Here is a 19,920-nt window from a genome sequence, read left to right as displayed (position 1 = left end):
GCTGTATAGATAAATACACTGTAGGTATACGGTATACTGTATAGATAAATACACTGTAGGTATACGGTATACTGTATAGATAAATACACTGTAGGTATACGGTATACTGTATAGATAAATACACTGTAGGTATACGGTATACTGTATAGATAAATACACTGTACGTATACGGTATGCTGTATAGATAAATACACTGTAGGTATACGGTATACTGTATAGATAAATACACTGTAGGTATACGGTATACTGTATAGATAAATACACTGTAGGTATACGGTATGCTGTATAGATAAATACACTGTAGGTATACGGTATACTGTATAGATAAATACACTGTAGGTATACGGTATAGATAAATACACTGTAGGTATACTGCATAGATAAATACACTGTAGGTATACGGTATACTGTATAGATAAATACACTGTAGGTATACGGTATACTGTATAGATAAATACACTGTAGGTATAAGGTATACTGTATAGATAAATACACTGTAGGTATACGGTATACTGTATAGATAAATACACTGTAGGTATACGGTATACTGTATATATAAATACACTGTAGGTATACGGTATAGATGAATACACTGTAGGTATACTGTATAGATAAATACACTGTAGGTATACGGTATACTGTATAGATAAATACACTGTAGGTATACAGTATACTGTATAGATAAATACACTGTACGTATACGGTATACTGTATAGATAAATACACTGTAGGTATGCTGTATAGATAAATACACTGTAGGTATACGGTATAGATAAATACACTGTAGGTATACGGTATACTGTATAAATAAATACACTGTAGGTATACGGTATGCTGTATAGATAAATACACTGTAGGTATGCTGTATAGATAAATACACTGTAGGTATAATGTATAGATAAATACACTGTAGGTATGCTGTATAGATAAATACACTGTAGGTATGCTGTATAGATAAATACATTGTAGGTATACGGTATGCTGTATAGATAAATACACTGTAGGTATACGGTATACTGTATAGATAAATACACTGTAGGTATACGGTATACTGTATAGATAAATACACTGTACGTATACGGTATACTGTATAGATAAATACACTGTAGGTATACGGTATACTGTATAGATAAATACACTGTAGGTATACGGTATACTGTATAGATAAATACACTGTACGTATACGGTATACTGTATAGATAAATACACTGTAGGTATGCTGTATAGATAAATACACTGTAGGTATGCTGTATAGATAAATACACTGTAGGTATACGGTATGCTGTATAGATAAATACACTGTAGGTATGCTGTATAGATAAATACACTGTAGGTATACGGTATGCTGTATAGATAAATACACTGTAGGTATACGGTATGCTGTATAGATAAATACACTGTAGGTATACGGTATGCTGTATAGATAAATACACTGTAGGTATGCTGTATAGATAAATACACTGTAGGTATGCTGTATGTTCTTGTTTCTGGGGATGATGAGAATCAGGACATTTAGGAAGGACGAGGGATAACAAGGTGTGAAAGACATACGTGTGATTGTTAGGCGTATGAGGAACATCGAGGTGAAGGAAGAGGAGGAAGAGGAAGATGTTTCAGGTTTAGCTGTAGGTGGAAGAAACTGGGGGGGGGGATGTCCGGCGGGCCGCCAGTTGGAGAACCCTGGACTACATGATGATGAACATATAGTATAGTGAATCACTTACCATGGTGTATGATGCCATTCTCCAGTAGAGCCTGTCCCAGATGAACCCCCTCCTCTGGGTTATCAGTCTCCCCAATGTCCACCAGCCAGCTCACAAACTCACTGAGGGGACAGGAAATAACACAACACCGTTAATAACACAACACTAATGTCCACCAGCCAGCTCATTATCTCACTGGGGGGACAGGAAATAACACATTGTCTATCATAAACTCACCGGGGACACACAAAAACCATTCAAACCCGTCAAACAATGGTCACTGTGGAGACTTAAAACATACAACACCAAAACACTAATTAAGAAGACGTAAACCTAAATACACTGCTCATCAGCCGACCCAGGACACAAACTCACTGGGGACACACAAAACGACCATCATTCCATAGAAATGACAGGGACATGTTGGAAGACGAGCGGAAACAAAGGTACCAGTCCAACAAATGTCGCTTAATAGAGGAGCAGAATGCCTCCGATTACAGGGTCCCAGAGAGTGTTTTAACACCATAACAAACACCTTCTCAGAAGATAAACTTTCTCCAAATGTTCCCCTATATAGACGTGATTATGGCAACAAACACAGGCAACGTCCCTAATTACACCCTTTTCCATAAATAGTAGTGATGGGGGGGAGAATGGATAGTTACATATCGCAATATTATTTTGGGATGATATTATATTGATATTTGAATATTAGTATCGATTAAAAAAAAATATATATATATTATACTACAGTTGTTAGCTTTAGCTAGCGCTCACTAGCATAGGGCTCAAAAGTAGTGCACTATATAGGGAATCGCATGCCCTTTGGGCCACACTCTTACTGCTGACCAGATTCTTATTTATTTTTGGCGGTCTTTTCTGTTTGTTAAATCTCCCGGGGAGGGTTTAGTTCATCTGTTTGTCTTGTCCAACTTTGCGCTTATTTGTTTTTGACAAACACACGACACCCATCAAATCTGTGAGTGTCTGGTGGCTTTCTGAGTAGAGCTGGTAAAAACAGAGATCATTTTGATGTTGATCATTTCGGACTAGGGAGGAAACAAACAGCAAGAGTAGAAATAAACACCGTCCTAATCTAATTCTTTATGGCCTAAACAAGCTAAATATGACACTTCTGTATAATTCTGTAATCCTGCGGGAGAGAGCGAGAGAGACAGAGAGAAAGAGGGCGACAGAGAGAGAAAGATATCAGATTCATCCTCAGCATTCCCTCCCTCTACAGAACCCCAACAAACATGCCCAGCTTCACCAGTGGAATTCTGTGGTCTTCCTACACTGTTGCCACGTTCAAAACAACTGGGAACTGGGAAAAATACGAGGTCAAATCATGACGTCGGTGATCTTCAGGTCGGAGCTCTAGACAGAGGCCCGAGTTGGTATTCCGAGATGGATGACTATTCGAAACGATTTTTCCCAGTCAGAGATCGTTTTTTTCAGAGTTCACTGAAGTCAGAAGTCAGAGATTTCCGAGTTCCCAGTTGTTTTGAACGCGGCATGTCTTCCAAACTCCCAACCCGGGAATAACAGTAGAGTCACTGCAGAGTGAAGGGCTGGGGCAGGAGGGTGTGTGTGTGTGTGTGTGTGGTAGGAGTGAAGGACAGGGCAGGGCAGGGCTCTCGGGGGTTGGACTGATCTCAGAGAGAAACAAATCTCCTGGTTTCTCTACTCTCCTCACGGCACACCTAGCTTCCTCCCTATCCTTCTCTTCCCCTTTCCTCCACCTCTTACCCACATTCTCTCTTTCCCCTCACCCTCGCCCTCGCTCTCCCCTTCTCCTCCCTCTCATTCCGCCTCCTATCTCCACTACCAGAGTGGACAGAGCCAGATGAGAAAACCCCCAGAATGGAGGATAGATTAGTCAACCCGTCAACCCCCTGTCACCCTGCCACAGAGAGAAGAACACCCGGGAGTAATACAGGTCACTTACGCAATGAATGGCAGCCTGGAACAGTTTCAATCTGCTCCCTGTCTGCATCCCAAATGGCACACTATTCCCCATGGGCCCTGGTCAAAAGTAGTGTGCAGTATAAAGGGAATAGGGTGCTATTTGGGACGCGAACCACAGTCCACACTAGTTGACCCTGAGTGGACAACACAACGTGCTCTTTCCGTGACATAGACTGAGTGCAAGAAGAATCCAGGTGAAAGCTATGATCCCTTATTCATGTTGAATGGTAGTAGGTGCCAGGCGCACCTGGTTTGAATGTGTTTAAGAACTGCAACAATACTGGGTTTTTCACGCTCAACTGTTTCCCGTGTGTATCAAGGATGGTCGACCACACAGAGGACATGCAGCCAACTTGACACAACTGTGGGAGGCATTGGAGTCAACATGGGCCTGCATCCCTGTGGAACACTTTCGACACCTTGTGGAAAGGAAAGGGCAAGGGGATAGCTTGTCAGTTGCAAAACAGAATGCATTCAACCGAAATGTGTCTTCCACATTTAACCCAACCCCTCTGAAACAGAGAGTCCATGCCCGACTAATTGAGGCTGTTCAGAGGGCAAAAGGGGGTGCAACTCACTATTAGGAAGGTGTTCCTAATGTTTTGTACACTCCGTGTATATGCAGGCTTGATTTCAATGCATACCTACTTGTCTCAAGGCGTATAATACTATTGGTAAGCGGCACTAAGCAGGTTTATATTCAATACAGGAAGCAATAAACCTCAAGCTAAATATTTGTACCGAGTTTGTTTGTATTCTGTAAGTCTTGGCATGTTTACAAAAGACACAAAATAAACAATAACCTTACTGTAACAATACAACAATACAAAAACGCAAACCTGACATCACAAAAGAGGATTTGTTTACTAGTGAGCCCCATCTCTGACTGTGCATGTGTGTTTGTGCGTGTGTGTGTGTGTGTGTGTGTGTGTGTGTGTGTGTGTGTGTGTGTGTGTGTGTGTGTGTGTGTGTGTGTGTGTGTGTGTGTGTGTGTGTGTGTGTGTGTGTGTGTGTGTTACACATCTACAATGGAATGACAACTGCCTGAAGATGACCACCACAAATGGTTTCTGTTGGATGTTATCTGATCCCAGACCACAATTAAACCCCAGAAATTAGAGAGAAGTTCACAACTTGTAAATAAACTGACATGCCTCAGCGAGACAGAGAGACTGAGAAAGAAAGAGACTCAGAACATCGGGGCGTTTCTCTCTCACATACCTCCACACACATACAAAATATGATTGACACTGACCAAACAGGCTAGTAATCGTGGACATTTTGCTGATATTGTTCATTACGATAAATAACCTATAGGTGTCACGTTCTGACCTTAATTCTGTTGTTATGTCTTTGTTTAGTATGGTCAGGGCGTGAGTTGGGTGGGTTGTCTATGTTCATTTTTCTATGATTTGGGATTTCTGTGTTTGGCCTGGTATGGTTCTCAATTAGAGGCAGCTGTCAATCGTTGTCCCCACTTAGGTGGCCTGGTTTCACTTTTGAGTTGTGGGTGATTATTTTCTGTGTTAGTGTTTGTACCACACGGGACCGTTTAATTTGTTTCACTTTGTTATTTTGTATTTTGTAGTATTCAGTTTTACATATTAAAATGGACACTTACCACGCTAAAAATTGGTCCGATATATCTTACTCCTCGTCAGAAGAAGAGGACGAGCGTTACAATAGGGCCCTATACGATAAATAACCTTTTGGGCCCTATACGATAAACAACCAATAGGGCCCTATACGGTAAACAACCTATAGGGCCCTATACGATAAACAACCAATAGGGCCCTATACGATAAACAACCTATAGGGCCCTATACGATAAACAACCTATAGGGCCCTATACGATAAACAACCAATAGGGCCCTATACGATAAACAACCAATAGGGCCCTATACGATAAACAACCAATAGGGCCCTATACGATAAACAACCTATAGGGCCCTATACGATAAATAACCTATAGGGCCCTATACGATAAACAACCTATAGGGCCCTATACGATAAACAACCTATAGGGCCCTATACGATAAATAACCTATAGGGCCCTATACGATAAACAACCTATAGGGCCCTATACGATAAACAACCTATAGGGCCCTATACGATAAATAACCTATAGGGCCCTATACGATAAACAACCAATAGGGCCCTATACGATAAACAACCAATAGGGCCCTATACGATAAACAACCTATAGGGCCCTATACGATAAATAACCTATAGGGCCCTATACGATAAACAACCTATAGGGCCCTATACGATAAACAACCAATAGGGCCCTATACGATAAACAACCAATAGGGCCCTATACGATAAACAACCTATAGGGCCCTATACGATAAACAACCTATAGGGCCCTATACGATAAACAACCTATAGGGCCCTATACGATAAACAACCAATAGGGCCCTATACGATAAACAACCAATAGGGCTCTATACGATAAACAACCTATAGGGCCCTATACGATAAATAACCTATAGGGCCCTATACGATAAACAACCTATAGGGTCCTACTAGGGAGATCTGAAGTTGGACATTAAATCAGTTTGCTAATATGGGTGATTGTTAATCGGACAATTGATAACTACAACATTCAAAGTCGAAATTGTTGTTTTTAAAGGGTAAGGCTGGACAAAGTTGAATTACTGTTTAAGGGATGTCCTGCCTTACTTTTCTTCACATCCCAGAAGGGGGGAAAAAAGGTTATTTCTGGGGCAATATATGCCGCACTTTGTTTGTAATGCCCAGTCTGCTCTCCCTTGAGGCTTTCCCAAGTTTATGCGCAAGAGAGCAAACCGCCTCAGATCAGACGCTCAGATCATGTTCGAGCCTCTGATTGGACAGTGAAACACACACGCTGGCACCTGCAGGCGACATGCAGATGTTTCATTTCTCTCACGCCGTCACGGCTGAAGCCGGCGCAAATTCCTACTATTTATGTGTCCCTGTTCCACGTGGGGCGTCCCTCATTATAAACAAACAGTGGGTTAAATTCATGGTTAATGCATCATTTTCAGATCTATCAGAAGCGATTAATAGGTGAAACCACAATGTCATTGAACCAATTAACTGGCCTGAGATCAGGGCATTCATCAGCAAAGATGCAGTGCAAGCTGATAGTATTTTGGACAACCAAATTGTAAAAATGATTGACGTAATCGAAGTGTGTCAGCTGTATGGCGATTTGCGATTCATAACTTACATTTTACCGGTATTACCAGTAGTAGTAGGTCGTCATTGTAAATACGAATTTGTTCTTAACTGACTTGCCTAGTTAAATAATGGTTCAATATATATATATATATATATTGTTTTTAAGTAGTAGGCCAACCAATAACACCAAGACTGAATGCGTTTGAAGTGACGATGCACCGCAGAGAACAGCTAGCATGTCCAGAAAGTATATCGCCAGTGGCAAGCACACACTCCGTGCAGATCAGCAGCTCCACAACGATGTTAGTGACGTCTCCAAGGTGGGGGCTTTTCGTGGCAGCCAGACGAGACAATCGAAGGAGGATGCGGTGAGCTGGAATTTAGTCAAACTTGCTCTATATAGACTCACGCTTCTAATTGTGCATATTATAAACCATTTTTTGGTGTGTATTTTGATGATGAAAGGCTATACTCTATGGCTGGATGTATGTATTAATTTGGTAGACCTAACTTGATCGACCCTCTTACTACAAGGCCTCTAGTCTATAAAGAGGCCTAATCATATTTGTATGAATATATTGTTAACGCCTATAGGCTACAGAGACTCATTCAGGTAATTAACTCCTTACTATACATCAACATCTTAATTTGATTACAATTATTTATTGTCAATCATTCTTGAATTAGAAAAAAAAACATTAAATAGTCTATTACCCTACGTGACAATAAATTACGAGATTGGATTGCACTTTTAATATCAGGAAGAAAGAAACCGTCACAAGTTAATCCTCCCTCCCATTGTGTTTCATTTCTAATGGTTGTAACATTGTAACATATGCATTCTTTTTAAGTAAAATTGTGTAGGTTTTCACCTGGAATTATAGACTCTTCAAACTCACGTTAGGCCTAGAAACTGCACACGCACCTAGGACAATGTGGTAAAGTACTGTTATTCCTTATCCAATTCACATATTTATTTTTGTATTTATTTTTTGCTCCGCTCGCCTCACTTTTCTGGGGGGAAAATCCGTTATACAGTGAAACAATATTGTCTGGCCTAAGACAAAAAAAACTGTTTAGTGCACGTTCATCTTTTAAAACACATTTAAATATGTCCACAGAGGTGTTCGACAAGACAAGTAGTGGCAAATATATAGTGGGATATGTTTTCATAGGCTTAATGAGCTTCCATGGGCTAACACACAGAAGCTTGTAGCTAATTCAGTACTGAACCATGTGGGCTTTTGAATGTCAGAGTAAATCACCAATATAGAGAGCATTCGGAAAGTATTCAGACCCCTTGACTTTGTCCACCTTGTTACGTTACTGCCTTATTCTAAAATGTATTAAATTGTTGTTTTTTTCCTCATCAATCTAGACTCAATAACCAATAATTACATGGCAAAAACAGGTTTTTAGAAATGTTGGCAAATGTATAAAAAACTGAAATTTCACAATGTACATAAATATTCAGACCCTTTATTCAGTACTTTGTTAAAGCACCTTTGGCAGTGATTACAACCTTGAGTCTTCTTGGGTTTGACGCTACAAGCTTGGCACATCTGTATTTGGGGAGTTTTCCCCATTCTTCTCTTCAGATCCTCTCAAGCCCTGTCAGGTTGTATGAGGAGAGTCGCTGCACAGCTATTTTCAGGTCTCAAGAGATGTTCTGATCGAGTTCAAGTCCGGGCTCTGTCTGGGCCACTCAAGGACATTCAGAGACTTGTCCTGAAGCCACTCCTGTGTTGCCTTGGCTGTGTGCTTAGGGTCGTTGTCCTGTTGGAAGATGAACCTTCATCCTAGTCTGAGGTCCTGAGCGCACTGGAGCAGGTTTTCATCAAGGTTCTCTCTGTTCTTTGCTCTGTTCATCTTTCCCTCAATCCTGACTAGTCTCCCAGTCCCTGCCGCTGAAAAACATCCCCACAGCATAATCCTGCCACCACCATGCTTTACCTTAAGGATGGTGCCAGGTTTCCTCCAGACGTGACGCTTAGTATTCAGGTCAAATAGTTCAATCTTGGTTTCATCAGACCAGAGAATCTTGTTTCTCATGGTCTGAGAGTCCTTTAGGTGTCTTTTGGCAAACGCAAAGTGATCTGTCATGTGCCTTTTACTGATGAGTGGCTTCTGTCTGGCCACTCTACCAAAGAGGCCTGATTGGTGGAGTGCTGCAAAGATGGTTGTCCTTCTGGAAGGTTCTCCCATCTCCACAGGGTTCTTGTTCACCTCCCTAAACAAAGCCCTTCTCCTCCGATTGCTCAGTTTGGCCGGGAGGCCAGCTCTAGGAAGAGTCTTGATGGTTCCAAACTTCTTCCATTTAAGAATGATGGAGGCCACTGTGTTCTTGGGGACCTTCAATGCTGCAGAAATGATTTGGTACCTTTCCCCAGATCTGTGCCCAGACACAGTCCTGTCTCGGAGCTCTACGAACAATTCCTTCGACCTCATGGCTTGGTTTTTGCTCGGACATGCACTGTCAACTGTGGGACCTTAAATAGACAGGTGTGTTTCCTTTCCAAATCATGTCCAATCAATTGAATTTACCACAGGTGGAGTCCAATCTAGTTGTAGAAACATCTCAAGGATGATCAATGGAAACAGGATGCACCTGAGCTCAGTTTCGATTCTCAAAGGGTCTGAATACTTATGTTAAAAAGGTATCTGTTTTTATTAAATGTGATACATTTTCAAAAAACTGTTTTTGCTTTGTCATTATGGGGTATTGTGTGTAGATTGATGAGGGGAAAATCATTTAATACATTTTAGAATAAGGCTGTAAAGTAAAAACATTTTGAAAAAGGGAAAGGGTGGGAATATCTTCTGAAGACACAGTCTGATCTTTCTAGTTCACAGAACCTTTTCCAGACCTCTATAGAACCACTGAAGAGAATCTCTGTAGAACCGCTATTATTTACTGTATGCAGATCATAAGGCTCTGATCAAAAGTAGTGCACTATACAGGGAATATGGTGCTATTTGGGTCACAGACGGTATCTCTACACACAAACCAAAGGAGAGAGAACCGGTTGTCGTTCCACACCCAAAACCCTCTGGATTATAGTTAGACAACACTTTACACCCTAACTCAGACTACTCTGTGAGGCACTCTACTAGAGAGAGCGGGAGGGAGAGCAAGAGACAGAAAGAGGGAGAGAGCGAGGGGAGGGGCTTAGCTGCGCTCCAGACCACACCACTCCATATCCACCATATGCTCCTAACCTGCACTAAGATCTACGGCCCAGCATTTGATTCTCCTATTAAAGTCCACTTAACCCAGCCTGGTTGCTCCAGTATGGGCCTGTAGGGTCTATGCCAAGCGTTGAGAGTGTGAATGTGACACCGTCATTTGGAGCGTGGCTGGAATGATTCTGTTCAGGCTTTAACCAGATGGAGCTAGCTGTTACTGACGGCTGTCTGATTGAAGCTCAGGGGCTGAGTCCAAAATGGCACCCTATTCCCTATATAGTGCACTTCTTTTGAACAGCTCCGTGGCCCCTGTTCAAATGTAGGGCACTATATAGGGAATAGGGTATTTTAGACTCATTCGATGTCTGTTTTTCGTACATCACGTGACAACCGATTGTGTTTTGTAATGTCTAGGATTGCAGTATATCACCAGAACAGGTCTATTGAATGTCTAGAAAGGGTTTGAGGAAGCACAGAGCTTTGACAAAGACAGTGTTGTGGTTTATAAAACCCTTATTAACGGTTACTTTGTGTAAAGTCGTGCTACTGTATGTTCAGTCCACTCACAAAGTATCCGGTCGATCAATAAGCTAGTCTAGAGTCACCAAATCATGTTAATGTATGTCTCCTAATGGTCTGGCTACCCATGATCCAAGTTGTAAATATCTTGTCTGAACAGCCTCGGCTCCAAGCACTGTTCTCCATTATATGTTTGTAATCAATGAAATGAGACGAGATTGAACTGTTTTAGGGCATCACTTTAGTGTGGATTAAAGAGACATTGTTGACAGTGTTACGGTAGAGCATCCATGCTATAGGTGATTAAAGCTACATTGTTGACAGTGTTACGGTAGAGCATCCATGCTATAGGTGATTAAAGAGACATTGTTGACAGTGTTACGGTAGAGCATCCATGCTATAGGTGATTAAAGAGACATTGTTGACAGTGTTACGGTAGAGCATCCATGCTATAGGTGATTAAAGAGACATTGTTGACAGTGTTACGGTAGAGCATCCATGCTATAGGTGATTAAAGATACATTGTTGACAGTGTTACGGTAGAGCATCCATGCTATAGGTGATTAAAGAGACATTGTTGACAGTGTTACGGTAGAGCATCCATGCTATAGGTGATTAAAGCTACATTGTTGTTACAGTACAGTGTTAAAGCTACATTGTTGACAGTGTTAGAGCATCCATGCTATAGGTGATTAAAGAGACATTGTTGACAGTGTTACGGTAGAGCATCCATGCTATAGGTGATTAAAGCTACATTGTTGACAGTGTTACGGTAGAGCATCCATGCTATAGGTGATTAAAGCTACATTGTTGACAGTGTTGACGGTAGAGCATCCATGCTATAGGTGATTAAAGAGACATTGTTGACAGTGTTACGGTAGAGCATCCATGCTATAGGTGATTAAAGAGACATTGTTGACAGTGTTACGGTAGAGCATCCATGCTATAGGTGATTAAAGAGACATTGTTGACAGTGTTACGGTAGAGCATCCATGCTATAGGTGATTAAAGAGACATTGTTGACAGTGTTACGGTAGAGCATCCATGCTATAGGTGATTAAAGCTACATTGTTGACAGTGTTACGGTAGAGCATCCATGCTATAGGTGATTAAAGCTACATTGTTGACAGTGTTACGGTAGAGCATCCATGCTATAGGTGATTAAAGCTACATTGTTGACAGTGTTACGGTAGAGCATCCATGCTATAGGTGATTAAAGAGACATTGTTGACAGTGTTACGGTAGAGCATCCATGCTATAGGTGATTAAAGAGACATTGTTGACAGTGTTACGGTAGAGCATCCATGCTATAGGTGATTAAAGCTACATTGTTGACAGTGTTACGGTAGAGCATCCATGCTATAGGTGATTAAAGCTACATTGTTGACAGTGTTACGGTAGAGCATCCATGCTATAGGTGATTAAAGCGACATTGTTGACAGTGTTACGGTAGAGCATCCATGCTATAGGTGATTAAAGCTACATTGTTGACAGTGTTACGGTAGAGCATCCATGCTATAGGTGATTAAAGCTACATTGTTGACAGTGTTACGGTAGAGCATCCATGCTATAGGTGATTAAAGCTACATTGTTGACAGTGTTACGGTAGAGCATCCATGCTATAGGTGATTAAAGCTACATTGTTGACAGTGTTACGGTAGAGCATCCATGCTATAGGTGATTAAAGCTACATTGTTGACAGTGTTACGGTAGAGCATCCATGCTATAGGTGATTAAAGAGACATTGTTGACAGTGTTACGGTAGAGCATCCATGCTATAGGTGATTAAAGCTACATTGTTGACAGTGTTACGGTAGAGCATCCATGCTATAGGTGATTAAAGAGACATTGTTGACAGTGTTACGGTAGAGCATCCATGCTATAGGTGATTAAAGCTACATTGTTGACAGTGTTACGGTAGAGCATCCATGCTATAGGTGATTAAAGCTACATTGTTGACAGTGTTACGGTAGAGCATCCATGCTATAGGTGATTAAAGAGACATTGTTGACAGTGTTACGGTAGAGCATCCATGCTATAGGTGATTAAAGCTACATTGCTGACATTGTTGACAGTGTTGACGGTAGAGCATCCATGCTATAGGTGATTAAAGAGACATTGTTGACAGTGTTACGGTAGAGCATCCATGCTATAGGTGATTAAAGCTACATTGTTGACAGTGTTACGGTAGAGCATCCATGCTATAGGTGATTAAAGCTGTTACATTGTTGACAGTGTTACGGTAGAGCATCCATGCTATAGGTGATTAAAGCTACATTGTTGACAGTGTTACGGTAGAGCATCCATGCTATAGGTGATTAAAGCTACATTGTTGACAGTGTTACGGTAGAGCATCCATGCTATAGGTGAGGTGATTAAAGAGACATTGTTGACAGTGTTACGGTAGAGCATCCATGCTATAGGTGATTAAAGCTAGTGTTACGGTATCCATGCTATAGGTGATTAAAAAGACATTGTTGACAGTGTTGCGGTAGAGCATCCATGCTATAGGTGATTAAAGCTACATTGTTGACAGTGTTACGGTAGAGCATCCATGCTATAGGTGATTAAAGAGACATTGTTGACAGTGTTACGGTAGAGCATCCATGCTATAGGTGATTAAAGAGACATTGTTGACAGTGTTACGGTAGAGCATCCATGCTATAGGTGATTAAAGCTACATTGGTGAAATCTGTCTGAAAAAGGAATGGAATTAAAATGTTTGGGGGGAGAGAGCCTTTGGTTTCATCACAAATAGCATCCTATTCCCTATATAGTGCACTACTTTTGACCAGGGCCTATAGGGTGCCACTTGGGACAGCCTTTATAAAGTTATTTCCTATCAACAGAAAGTGGATAACACAGAAATGTTTAGACTGTGACCCCAACTCAACATGGCTGGTGTTATGAGTGTAACCATTTGATATGAGACCACTAACACACTGTCTGGTCACACACACACACACACACACACACACACACACACACACACACACACACACACACACACACACACACACACACACACACACACACACACACACACACACACACACACACACACACACACACACACACACACACACACACACACACACACCTCAGCGGAGACTTTAACAGTAATCCTGCTAGGCTCTGATTCTTCGTGCCAAATGGCACCCTATTCCCTACATAGTGCACTATTATTCCCTACATAGTGCATCATAGGTCTCTGGTCAAAAGTACCGCACTACATACGGAATAGGGTGACATTTGGGATGCATTGAGAGAGAGGTCAGCGGAACCACAGAGGGATATCACCCTGCGTATTATCACTGGCCAAGCAATGGCAATCCGGCACACACACACACACACACACACACACACACACACACACACACACACACACACACACACACACACACACACATGCTTTTTAGGGCATCACTTTAATAAAGATTAAAAGAGACATTCTTGACAATGTTACGGTAGAGAACATGGTCACACACACACGCACCGCAGTCCACACACACACACACACACGCAGCGCAGTCCACACACACGCACCGCAGTCCACACACACGCACACACACGCACACACACGCACCGCAGTCCACGCACACACGCACAGATAAATGCACGCACGCGCACACACCCGCACATAGCCAACCAATAATCCACAAATAAGAATCATAGTGAAAACCTGCTGGATTTCATTTCCCTGTGACTGAACGGCCGGGGAACTGATCTCTGTTCAGCTAAAACACTGATGTTCTGCCGGTCTTTCTCACTCCTTCTTCCTTTACAAGTCTGGACAGATTTCAGATTGAAAGGAGGGATGGAGAGACTGATCCTGATTTAGGAGAGAAGGTATTAGGTGTTGATGGTATTATTCACTGAACTGTAGCGTTTCAATAGACACACTGTAGCTACTGGACTCTGTGTCATAGTAAGGAAACGATGTAGGCTACAGGAAACGATGCAGGCTACAGGAAACGATGCAGGCTACAGGAAACGATGCAGGCTACAGGAAACGATGCAGGCTACAGGAAACGATGCAGGCTACAGGAAACGATGCAGGCTACAGGAAACGATGCAGGCTACAGGAAACGATGCAGGCTACAGGAAACGATGCAGGCTACAGGAAACGATGCAGGCTACAGGAAACGATGCAGGCTACAGGAAACGATGCAGGCTACAGGAAACGATGCAGGCTACAGGAAACGATGCAGGCTACAGTGAGTGGTTGCCACAACTTTGGGACGTCCAACTCGGAAGCTCATGTGAACATTTGGGGAATGACGGCCACGCTTATTTTCGAGACATAAAACGCACCATCAACAAAACACTCACCAGACCAAACCTCAATTATCTTCAGGGTGGGAGGTCTTCCTTCCCAGGAAACACAGACAGACAGACAGACAGACAGACAGACAGACAGACAGACAGACAGACGGAGCGATAGAGACACACACACATGCAGACACCCACCTGCATGAGAGAGAGAGCTTGACAGATCAGCCTACCTTCCCAGGAAGCACTTGGGGAATGTGGTGAGCTTGCGTTTCCTGTCCTTGATGAGGTGCCCCTGCTTAGTCATCAGGTGATAGAGCTTCTCTCCTTTCTCTGACACCATCACCCACGTGTCCTGCTCCATCCCCAGCCTCAACGCTAGAGGGAAGGAAAGAGAGAACGAGATAGGAGGCGACAGTCAACATTCAAGCCAAAGGAGTACTGTTTCCTATTGGTACAGATGCGGTCCAATATACTGCCTCCCTTTCATGATTCACTATTTCTTCTAAAATTAGTTCAAATTGAATAACAACTTTTTTGTTTGACTTATAACTGCACAGGACAAAAAAAGACGAAATATCTCAACGGAAATTTAGATTTTTAATTTCAAAGTCAAAAATGCCCTGGACTAAATAATTCAACATTTTACTTAATGTGTTTTTTTATGTGTAATTTATGACACCTGTTGTAAGTAGCAGGTGCCTACAGGGTAAAAACAGCCGTTCAACCGGTTTTGAAAAAGAGAAAACAGAACATTCTGCTCCATTGCACTGTAAAGTGCCAGGGTGCAAATATATTGGAGCACATGTGTATATATATCCAGACATAGAAAGAGCATACTGTCTACCAATCCTTCTAATTTCTCTTCTCACATTAAAGTAGCATATCACACCCTGGTGCTGAAACACTACAGGAGGAGAGGCAGGAGGAGGAGAGGCAGGAGGAGGAAGAGCAGCAGGAGCAGGACGAGGAGTAGGTGGAAAAGCAGGAAGAGAGAGGGAAGGGGGAGGAGGACGAGCAAGAGGATAGAAATAAACTTAACAGAAGACATCTTGTGAAAAATAGTTTAGTTTTATTCATTCTACCTGCAAGTCTAGTTATTGTGCCCTAGTATCTTAGATAGGAGGATATACTGACATCCACAAAGGTTTCCGAAATGGCACACTATTACCGAGAGTGCACATGCACACGCACACGCACACACAGTATCAGATACTATATGACTACTAACTTTTCCTCCTCTCCCTCTCTTTGAGGATAGCCTCCAGCCACTCCTGTTTCTCCTCTGGGGTCTTGGCCATGCACACAAACCACTTGTTCTTGGCTGTGTTGTGGATCTTCCAGCCGTTGTTCACTATGTTCCCGCTGCTGTGGTAATCCGCTGCAAACCAAGAGACACACAACACACTTAGCACGCATCCCAAATATGCACTATTATTATTATTCCCACGTAGTGCACTATTCGTGACCAGAACTGGCACCCTATTCCCTATATTGTGCACTTCTATGGGCCCTGGTTGAAGTAGTGCACTACATAGGGAGTAGGGTGTCATCAGTGATGCAGCCTCAGAGACACACGGCCACAGTCCTTCACTCCTCTTATACCATGGCCCCTCAACTTAAGGGTCCTAAGGGTTGGAGCAATGGCTTCACTTCTGTTGTGGCCCTCTGGTGTCTTATACAAGCTTCTTCTAGCCTGTTTGTTTGAAATAGAGGACTATCCATCTCTCAGCAACTGCATCCATTACAGAATGGGTGTACTTTAGGTGTAAACAGAGCAGAGCGGATCCCTGGTAGGCTGGTAGAGAGCTCCTGGGGTCCAGAGCTAAATGAGATGGACCACATGAAACCGAGCCAATCGATCATCCAATGAAATGTTCCAGAGCAAGAGGGGCCTCCATGATTAGACTGATTACAGGGCGATGGTGGGTTCCACTCAGGAACACGGAATCTGGATTACGGAATCTGGAATGTGGAATCCAGAATGTGGAAAAGGAATCGGTCATCTCCATTGCCATAGTTACATGCGCAGGCTAAAAGGGGTAGCAGCTCATTACTAGTCCATTATCAATCCCACCGTAGGTTCAGGATGAGGCCTTTGGCAGAACCGACAAGAATAACTCAGGTCATTTCACATTAGCTCAATACCAGAGTACTTCCTTTCTGGAATGTCAATAAAACCTGCTTCCTTTGTTCCGTTGACTACTTGAAGGATTTATGACGATTTTCTTTGCACAGTTTGGCAGCACTTTATGCCTATCGACTGCTAGACCTTTTAGCAAGAATGAGCTAATGTCACATCACTCATCCAGAAACAGAGGGAAGGAGAGATTAAATGGAATTTACAAATCCGATCCCGCTCTCCTCCTAGATCCTCTGGAGCACATGTGTGTGACAGAGGCAGAATCCTCTGCTTGTCCGTGTGTGTGTTTGAATCATACTGTTGGTAGCCTTGGCAGGCGTACAGTGGAGAAGACGTACAGCCGCGAATGAGACGTAGATATAGCCCCCCCCCCCGTGTGTGTTTTAATATTTATTTTAGACATGAAATACGCTATGCATTATGTGGGTGGAATGCTGTAACAACACAAGAATAAAAATATTAATAAAAGTCCAATGATGGTAGTGACTGTCCATCACTGCTTATCGCTTAATAACCATCATTTATTCACATTACTTTAATTCAATATTTCAGTTGTTGTGTATATTACCTTTGTTTTATTATTTCATTCCATGTCATCATCTCATCTCTATAGAGCTGCTGCCTATGCTGTCTGACAAAATCACTGTTTTAGTAGTTCTTCAGAGTAAATAAGGCATATTTTTATGACTGTTGAATATCAACAATCAATCAGTTAGATCATGTATTTTCAGATAGAGATAGTTGCTCTCTATATCACCTCGCGGTCAAGCATTCGTCTGTCTCTTCCGCAGCAGGCGTAAAAGAAACAGGCCGGACAAGTAGATTATGGTCATTGTAGTTTATTGCCATGTTTTATGTGGAAAACTATGTAGAATATTGGCCTGTTGGAAACTACAACTCCCTACTACATTGCACAGTTCAAGCTGGATCTGATTTATCTCTAGAGGAACTGTGCAATGTGCGCATTGAGCTCACAGAAGAAAAAATAATTAAATGGAATTCAAATAATTGAACCGACGTCGGTCAATTAGTTGTTTAAAAACTGAAAAATAACCAAAATGTGGGTTAATCGCTCAGCACTATTGTCTGCTATAATTCTGCTTACAGGTCCTTTAGTTCCTTTATCTCAACATTTTGAAACAACACCACACTCTTAGATAAAATGGTTCCAAAAGGGTTCTTCAGCTGTCCCAATAGGAGAACCCTTTTTGGGTCCAGGTAGAACCATTTTGGGATCCAGGTAGAGCCCTCTGTGGAAAGGGTTCTACACTGAACCCAAAACAGTTCTACTTGGAGCCTAAAAAGTTTCTCCTGGAACCAACAAGGGTTCTTCAAGTGGTTCTCCTATGGGGACAGCCGAAGAATCCTTTTAGGTTCTAGAAAGAACCTTTTTTTCTAAGAGTGTAGACTGTGTTATGGCTCTGTGTGCAGTAGACTATAAAATCTAAGTAGGCTGTAAATTAAAACACTCCTCATCCATCACTGATTGACATTTCATACAGTTGGCTGGGAGGGCTTCTAACCCGATCGACTGGTTCGCCATCTGAATTGATTAACTATCAAAATAGGAAATAGAGATCTGAGATCTCAGAGCTTCTGGAAAACAAAAAACCCAAATAAAATAAAAATACATGTTTTATTGTCACATACACCAGATAGTTGGGGTCAGCCATAGTAGTATGGCGCGCCCCTGGAGCAAATTAGGGTCAAGTGCCTTGCTCAAGCGCACAGACAGATTTTTCACCTTGTCGGCTCAGGTATTCAACACAGCAGCCTTTTGGTTATTAGCCCGACGCTCTAACCGCTAGGCTACCTGCCGCCGAATAACAAACACAACCCTAAAGGGTTCTGAATTCCAAATGGTAACCTATTCTCTTTACAGTGCACTACCTTTGACCCGAGCCCTATGTACCCTTCTCAAAATGATTGCACTACGTAGAGAACAGGGTACCATTTAGGATGCACAAAGTATGAAGCAAGAACAGTACAAATGTGTTCTGATCCGTGGAGACAAAATCAATCCATCCAAACAGCAAATTGGGAACAATGAGTTGCCGCACCAAAAAGTGAATTGATTGTCTTCATGAAGAAATACAGATTGTCGGCTGTACATGGAGATAACAAATCCACTTTCGAGAGCAGATATACTGCAATAAAGGTGACTTGCTGTTAGCACAGAGTTTCCTCCCGAGCACTGGATGGTAGCTGGGTTGCATCTCAAATAGGACACTTATCTAGGGGACAGGGTGCCGTTTGAGACACACCCCAAGTGACCCGTTAGCGGTAGAACTCACCTGTTCCGTCATCTACGTTCTCCACCTCCATCACCTCGGTGTTGATTCTTCCTCTGAACAGGTAACGAGGTCCCTCTGTAGCTGCCTTGCTGTTTTTTAAACGCCTGGGGACAACATCGAAGCCAACTTAACATCATCTCGTCACACAAGGCATGGCAACACACAGAAACGGGTAGATACCTGGGCTAACGAACTATACAGGGCCCTTCTGGCTAATGAAACGACACACAGACGGGGAGAGATAGAAAGTAGCTGTTGCTGCTTGAAGTCTCTCGACAAGCCTACGCTAAGGGGAAACCAAGTTGTCAGAGAGAGAGAGAGAGAGAGAGAGAGAAGTGTGGCAGTCCGGTCCCACCTGTTTTTCTTCTTGCAGTAGACCAGCAGGTTGTCGAAGAGGAAGAAGATGCGTTCCTGGATGTTACCAGCTGAGATCTTCAGCAGGACTCCGTGCATCAACATCTCTGTACACGTGTCTGTTATATTGGAACCCTGGGAAGAGACGCACAGTGGTGTCGATACTGTGTAGACTTAGCTACTCGACCAGGCCAGGGGATCCACCCGTTCCGTTGGTCCTTGTCAGTGTTCTGCTGTAATAGTGCGGCGACTGGTGAAATATGTAGCCCGCCACATATTATGCAGTGAATGGTTGATTGTGTGTCCATTATGCGTT

General features: G+C 42.5%; 1 protein-coding gene across 4 annotated transcripts in view; it reads right to left on the bottom strand.

The window, feature by feature from the left end:
- Positions 1 to 19,920, bottom strand: part of prex2 (phosphatidylinositol-3,4,5-trisphosphate-dependent Rac exchange factor 2) — a 245,216-nt gene that overhangs the window by 161,879 nt on the left and 63,417 nt on the right. For all 4 annotated transcript variants that reach the window (XM_052504948.1, XM_052504947.1, XM_052504945.1 and 1 more), the window contains exons 7-11: positions 19,606 to 19,739; positions 19,251 to 19,354; positions 16,045 to 16,194; positions 15,047 to 15,191; positions 1,725 to 1,825 (exon numbers count right to left, since the gene is read on the bottom strand). In XM_052504948.1, coding sequence (XP_052360908.1) covers positions 1,725 to 1,825; positions 15,047 to 15,191; positions 16,045 to 16,194; positions 19,251 to 19,354; positions 19,606 to 19,739 — 634 coding nt within the window. The remainder of the gene's footprint in view (positions 1 to 1,724; positions 1,826 to 15,046; positions 15,192 to 16,044; positions 16,195 to 19,250; positions 19,355 to 19,605; positions 19,740 to 19,920) is intronic.

This window comes from Oncorhynchus keta, chromosome 4 (assembly GCF_023373465.1).
Source record: "Oncorhynchus keta strain PuntledgeMale-10-30-2019 chromosome 4, Oket_V2, whole genome shotgun sequence".
NCBI lineage: Eukaryota > Metazoa > Chordata > Actinopteri > Salmoniformes > Salmonidae > Oncorhynchus > Oncorhynchus keta.
The sequence above is the reverse complement of the archived record's forward strand: the minus strand, read 5'-3'. Positions and strand labels throughout refer to the sequence as shown.